Source organism: Lycium ferocissimum, chromosome 8 (assembly GCF_029784015.1).
Source record: "Lycium ferocissimum isolate CSIRO_LF1 chromosome 8, AGI_CSIRO_Lferr_CH_V1, whole genome shotgun sequence".
NCBI lineage: Eukaryota > Viridiplantae > Streptophyta > Magnoliopsida > Solanales > Solanaceae > Lycium > Lycium ferocissimum.
In genome coordinates, this window is record NC_081349.1 from 39,201,774 (window position 1) to 39,208,836 (window position 7,063).

General features: G+C 35.2%; 1 protein-coding gene across 1 annotated transcript; it reads left to right on the top strand.

Annotated features, from left to right (window-relative positions):
- The first annotated feature begins 2,612 nt into the window (after positions 1-2,612).
- Positions 2,613-5,994, top strand: LOC132068405 (CBL-interacting protein kinase 2-like). The gene is made up of 2 exons (XM_059461977.1): positions 2,613-2,669; positions 4,159-5,994. Exon 2 carries the CDS (start codon positions 4,492-4,494, stop codon positions 5,809-5,811), a length of 1,320 nt encoding a protein of 439 aa, XP_059317960.1. The 5' UTR covers positions 2,613-2,669; positions 4,159-4,491; the 3' UTR covers positions 5,812-5,994.
- Positions 5,995-7,063: the final 1,069 nt, after the last annotated feature.

The window sequence follows — 7,063 nt, forward strand, 5'->3', positions numbered from 1 at the left end:
CAAGGTTCGGTTCAAGGAAAAAGTATCTCAAATGTGACAAAGACGCAAAAAAAACTTCACCCATATAAACATAGAAGTGGTGCCGCTTTGATTGATAGGAGGAGTTACTCTTATAAATGTTCATGAATTTTGGATAGCGCATGGCCATCAAAGTGCTAAGCATGTTTGAGTAGAAAGCAGGAATGAAATGTTTATGTGTATAATGTCACTGATGTTGTCGCAAGGAACAACATGTTCAAGCTATTATGTTACATGGGATTTCGATTTCATTTTGTGATATTAGACTAAGGTAATGTTCAAATCGAAAGACACATCACTTTATGCGTGAACATAACTTGATTTTTGAGTCCTATTTTATATTTAAACAAGTGGGGAATTGTTAGAAATTTGTTTAAAATAAATTAAATAGTTTTTAAAAGAAAAGGTACATTTTAAATAAAAGGATGTGTCCTTTCATTATTTGGTTACCATTTATTCTATTTAGATTCTACTATTCTGATTTCTAACGTAACCTTTCTTCTCCGTAAAAAAATACTTTCTTCTCTAAAAAAAGTACCTTCTTTTGTATGCAAATCCTCCTTCTTCTCCTATTCCAAAAGATCAAGTTCCATAGTTCTTGTTTTCCAATAGAATTTTTTCACTATTTGCTTAGTTTAGAAATTTATAAGCTTGTCATATCCACTAAAAATATTTGCATAAAACCCATAGCAATCTCGTAGAGGAGAGGGAGCAAATATCATTTTTTAAGAAGGCGTTATGCACGTGTTTCAGGCTTCAATCCAATGCTCTTTTATTCGTATTTTCCAACATAGCATATCAAGATTACCCTAGCATCAACAATTATTGACTCATACCTATCACCGAATAATGTGGTGGATTGGTAAGGATGTCATTCATGTACATTTATGTCCTCATATAAATTGGGAGAAGTGTTTAAAAAAAAAAAAAAAAAACTCTTTCAAACAAAAAATTACATTCAATGATCTTGGAATGGATAGTGTTGAACTTTAGACCCCTGTTTGCCTAAGGAAGAATATTTCAAGATCAAAAGTCAAAACTTATTAAATATAAAGTTTTCCCCACAAGTGAGATTAAAAATTCAAGATCACTCACCTCTAAAGCTATTCTGGTAGAGCATCCTCTTTCAAACTCCAACCTACTTTACCCCTTTATTTATTGTTGATTATCGACTTCCCCAAATAGCAGACACTTGCGACTCTTCCTCATAAGCCAAGATGAACTCATTCTGTCCGCCGCTCTACAAACGAAACACTTGTGGCTACCTAAATTTCATTTTATATACTCCCATTTTTTTAATTATGTGATATTGTCGCTTTTCGATATTTAAATTGTATATTTTTAATTAATATTTTTTATTATATTGACATAAGAAGAATAATATTATACTACTTCTATATATATTTGAAATATTTAAGTTACACTTTTAAATTAAATTGATCTAATACAATATATCTTTAAGGATTAACTATATATCTTTGAGGATTAACTAGTTAAGTCGACCTTCAATAAGCGAAATATGTCATATAAATTAGTACGGATAGAATAACATTAGTTGATTAGTGTATATATTACTAGTATATTAGCTGTAATGGAAGATAATATGAAAGTCATTTAAGTTTGACAGGAAAGGCAACTAAGTTATGTTTAAACTATAGATAATGTAATAATTTAAACTCAATTATAACACATAATGATAAAATCCGATATAATAAATTGAATCAAATAGAGTATCACTCCATTAGACAAAAATATTTTACATTATCTATTCTAGGGTCCCAAGGAATAAACTACACTAGATGCTGTTTGATTCCCATATTTTTCTGAATCAAAATCTCCTCCCTTCCCGAGAAACCTACCATGTGTCAGACATTTGGCCTATTATTAGAAGCTTACCTAATTTTTACTTGCACAAAATTTCTCTCTCACCAAACCGCCAAATTACCAAACAATCTCGAGAAAATGACCAAAATAGTCCTTAATGTATGGCCTTTGATTCCAATTGGTCCTCAATGTATAAACATAGTGGAAATGGTCCTTAGTGTATTACAACAACTATCACTTTGATCCTAAGCCATATATAAGCTATATATAAGTAAAGATAACCGTTAATTTTATCGTCAAGATAAACTAAGGCCCTTGACATCTTTCTTCATACACAACCTACTTAGCCCTTTCGAAAACATTCTACCTTTCATACTCCGCTAAAATATACTTACTATAAATTGTAATATTCCTCAAGTCTTATCCTCGCATCAAAAGTTTCCCAATGATTCTTTCAAGCTAGGTTTAGGGATTTTGATGTAAGCTCTCAAATCAAATTGAACGATATAAGAAGGTACTTTTTTTTTTTAATAGTTTGATAGTTCAGGTGCAGTGTACATCCCGAGGGCCTAAGTTTATTTTGGCGGAAAAAATAGCAGTTATCTTTACTTATTTGGCTTAGGACCAAACTTATAACTTAAGGATCAAATGTGACCAAAGTCCATATATTAAGGACCATTTGGATCATTTTCTCAAACAATCTCCGTGTTTAAAATAGTCCCTTTTTTTCTCTACACAAAAAACAGATTCAAAATCTCAAACTTCACGAACATATTTTCTCTCTTTCTTGTCTTCGGATTTGTCCGAAGTTCTTCATTTTCCAACAGGTATTTTTTTCAACACATTTTAGTTTTTCCTTTCTTTTCTCTTTTACTCCATTCATTTGCCTTTTTTGTTCATTTTTGCATATGTTTATCTTGAATTAGTTGTTGCTTATGGTGATGTATGTTTGACGATTGTTGGGTATTTGTATTTTTATCAGAATATTTTGTATGGGGTGTATTTTTGCATGGATGTAGGAGATATTTTTTTTTTCTTTTATTAGAGATATGATGTTTTTCTCACCTTAGCATGTATTCTTGAATTTGCTAATAAGGCCTGGGGTGTTTGGGTGGAGGATGGGGGTGCTGGTGGTAGGGAGGGGGGGCAGCTAGGAGGTGCAAGGGGTTCATTCGAATCCCTTTTGTCGGAAAATTACACTGTATATAAAAAGTCAAAATTCATTTTTTATGTAACATTAGAATCCCCTTGCTTCTTCGTACGTTTACTAATATTTAGAATCTCCTTAGTAAAAATCCTGCGAGGGTCTATCGGAAACAACCTCTCTGCCTCCCAAGGTACGGGTAAGGTCTGCGTATATTCTAACCTCCCCAGACCCCACTGTGTGGGATTTCATAGGGTATGTTGCTGTTAGAGGCAGATCCATGATTTAGATTTTTTGGGTTCAATCTTAAGAATTTTAGTATTGAACTCATTATATTTTAAAAGTTATGGGTTCATATCTACTATATATACAATTTTAATAATTTTTTACATATAAATTTATACTCCGTGTCGAAAGTTGGGGTTCAATTGAACCCCCACTTAATAGGCTAGATCCGCCCCTGGTTGTTTTTGTTGTTGTCCTTAGTAAAAATCCTGGCTCGGCCATAGGGTTTGGGTGTGACAAGTCTATCTTTGAAGTCGTGTGTTTCCAAGAGCATTTCTTTGTCTGAATGTGCCCATGACAACTCACAATTTGATCTGAGAAATGTCATTCATGTCTCATCAGCTCATATCTTCTGTATCAAGTTTCTGCATCTTTTTATTTTTATTTTTTATGGTGAAAGAAAAAAGGGCGATTTAATTTGTTTTTTTTATTTGTTTCTTGATGTGTGCACAGTATTATATAGTATGCTAGTCCAGGATTATATAAAAAATTTAATTAACTCCATTGTAAATGGGTCTACCAAAGAATACGAAACAATTAAATCTAGCTAACTTTTCGACCTTTATGAGTTAAATTTGTTGTGTAAAAAAAGGTTAAATGTGTCTATTGTGATGGAACATGATTCTCCTTCAGTTTGAATTTCACATTTTGTAAGGAAGAAATCTTAAATCTCGTATGACCCTTTTAACTGCAGTTGTATTCATGAGGTAGAGAGTGTCATAAGTTATAAAACTATATTCATCTCGATATAATTTTCTTTTGCTTTTACTCTGTTCCCAATAAAGTGGATGCACTTTCAATTCCATGTCATTTTGTTGTTAGGGCAATAATTGTTAAGCTTGCATTGAAATTTCCTGACTCTTTCTCTTTTATCTATTGATGTCCAGTGCTTGTGACATATTTATGAAAACAAATTAATTGGGATGCAGCAGGATGGGGTTGTACAACAGCGATTACCTTATGGAGGCTACTAAATTTCCGTGTGAAGTGGCATTAGTCTGCTTCATCCTTAGTGATCTCAAATATGCAGCTCGCAGCACACTTAACTTCTCGTGCCAGATGCACAATGACCCCACAACCCTTAAACATCCCGTCATGCTGAAGCACAGCCTTGTTGGAGCCGGTTGAGCTCTCTAACAAGGCCTCTCCTGCCTGTTAGAAACGAGTATCATAAAGCAGGAGAAAGTTATTTATAGTGGTTACTAGTAGTGTTGGTTCAAATGGAGAAGAAAGGAAATGTACTGATGCAAAAATATGACTTGGGGAGATTATTAGGTCAAGGCAACTTTGCTAAGGTTTATTATGGAAGGAATCTTGAAACGGGACGGAGTGTAGCCATAAAGGTAATTGACAAAGAGAAGGTTCTCAAGGCCGGACTGATCGAACAAACGAAAAGAGAGATATCTGTTATGGCACTGGTCGAACACCCGAATGTTCTACAGCTATACGAGGTCATGGCAACTAAATCTAAGATTTACTTAGTCGTTGAACATGCCAAAGGCGGTGAGCTTTTTCAAAAGTTGACAAAGGGGAAGCTCAAGGAAAAGTTAGCTAGGAAGTACTTTCAGCAATTGATTAGTGCTGTTGAGTGTTGCCACAGCCGAGGCGTTTATCACCGTGATCTGAAACCGGAAAACGTTCTTCTGGATGACAATGGAAATCTTAAGGTATCTGACTTTGGGTTGAGCGCGTTGGCCGAGTCTAAGAGGCAGGACGGCTTACTCCACACAACGTGTGGGACCCCAGCTTATGTTGCACCTGAGGTGATTAACAGAAAAGGATATGATGGCGCCAAAGCTGACATCTGGTCTTGCGGGGTGATCTTATTCGTTTTGTTGGCCGGTTATCTTCCATTCCAAGACTCAAATCTTATGGAGATGTATGGAAAGATAAGGAAGGCTGAGTTCAAGTGCCCTAATTGGTTCCCATCAGAAGTGCGGAAATTACTTTCTAGGATCCTTGATCCGAACCCTCATACAAGGATTTCGATAGCCAAAATAAAGGAAAACTCCTGGTTCAAGAAAAGGTTGGATTCGAGAAACGCGGGAACCAAATTAGAAGAAAAGGAAAAGATTAACGTAGATGCCAATACGCTTGACAGTATCTCTCTCTCTGAATCAAAGCTAGAGTTGCCAAAACCTACAAATTTAAATGCATTTGATATAATCTCTCTTTCAAGTGGATTCGACTTGTCTGGTTTATTCGTATCAAAGGATCAGAAGGAAGACTTGCAATTCATTTCGGTGAAGTCTGCTTCTTCTATCATGTCCAAACTTGAGGAAGTTGGCAGGAATCTAAAGCTGGAAGTAATGAAGAAAGAAGCTGGGTTTATGAGATTAGAGGGATCGGGTGAAGGTAGCTATGGGACTCTGTCCATTGATGCTGAAATATTTGAAATTACTCCGTCTTTCCACTTGGTTGAGCTGAAAAAGTCAAATGGTGATAAGGTGGAGTACCAAAAGATGCTGACACAAGTTATAAGACCTGCTCTGGAGGAAATTGTTTGGGCTTGGCAAGGCGAGCAGCCTAATAATAGTTAGTAGAGACACTAAAAAGAGCTTCTGATTTCCTGACATTTACTCTATAAGTTGATCTCACATTAGTATCAGTATTTAACATACGACCTGTCTGTTTGGTTCTAGTCGTAATTGTCAATTTTACTATGTATCAGCCTGTTTTAGGCCACCCGTCTAAGCATAATATAGACGACTTATTTTATTAAATTTTCAAGTTCCTTTGGTCTGCTTTTATTGGTGTAAGTCATCAGTAATCTACATTTTTCTGGCTTTCTATTGCAATCCCCATGGAGTTTCAGGAATAGTAGCATAAGTATTTCCAATCGATGCCGAATATGATGATAAACACGGGAAGCATCATAAGGGTCGTTCTCATGAAACTTGACCTTGAAAGTTATAATAGGTCTCTTGTCCGGAAATATGGTGATTTGGTTCTTAGATTTTGTGTTTTCCACATTTACCTTGGCTCTTGCCAGATTGTAATAAGCAATCTTCTTCCTCAATCTTATGTGGCTAATAATTTTGTTGTTACTTTGTGATTTTCTTAGTACAATTGAGCACTTTAGGTTGTTATTAGCAAAAAGCTATCTTTATTTAATCGAGTAACTTGGATTACCTGCAATAAGTTTACGTTTCTTTCGATCAAATTTTGGAAGTTTTATCTTCTATTACTACTAGGTAAAGTGATGGTCTCAAAGTAAACTTGAAAAATAAACAGGAATACTTCATTCTACTAGTTAAGATATCATACTAGTTCAATCCTTACTTCTGTAGATGAATTAGTTTGCGATCTTTTCAAAATGTCAACTTCAACATGATAAATATAATTACTCATAGGTGGGGGGTTTTGCTTATAGTAGTTTGTTGGTGGTGGTGATGGTGACTTTTAGTATGATGGTTTAGTTCATAGGTTTTTGGTAGTGATGGTGTACTTGTAGGTAATTGCTCGAATCATTTTGGTGGGGGTGAGCGAGTTTTGTAGTAAGATGGAGATTGTTTATAGTATATATGGTGGAGGCGACTTACAATAAGTTGGTGATTGCTCGTACTATTTTAGTGGTGGAGACTTATGAACGAGACTGCTTGTTATACTTTAGGTGGAGGTGGGGGAGATTTGTAACAAAGGATTGCTTTTAGTATTTTGGTCGGGGTGGAGGTGACTTATAAAAGGAAGGTGATTGTTCATAATATATTGGAGGGGGTGGATGGCACTTGTAATAAGAATATGATTTCTCATAATAGGTTGGCAGTGGTGGTGATAGACTTATAGTAAGCT

Bases quoted from the DNA above. Each gene is read 5' to 3' on its own strand.
- LOC132068405 (XM_059461977.1), top strand. From the start codon at position 4,492: ATGGAGAAGAAAGGAAATGTACTGATGCAAAAATATGACTTGGGGAGA.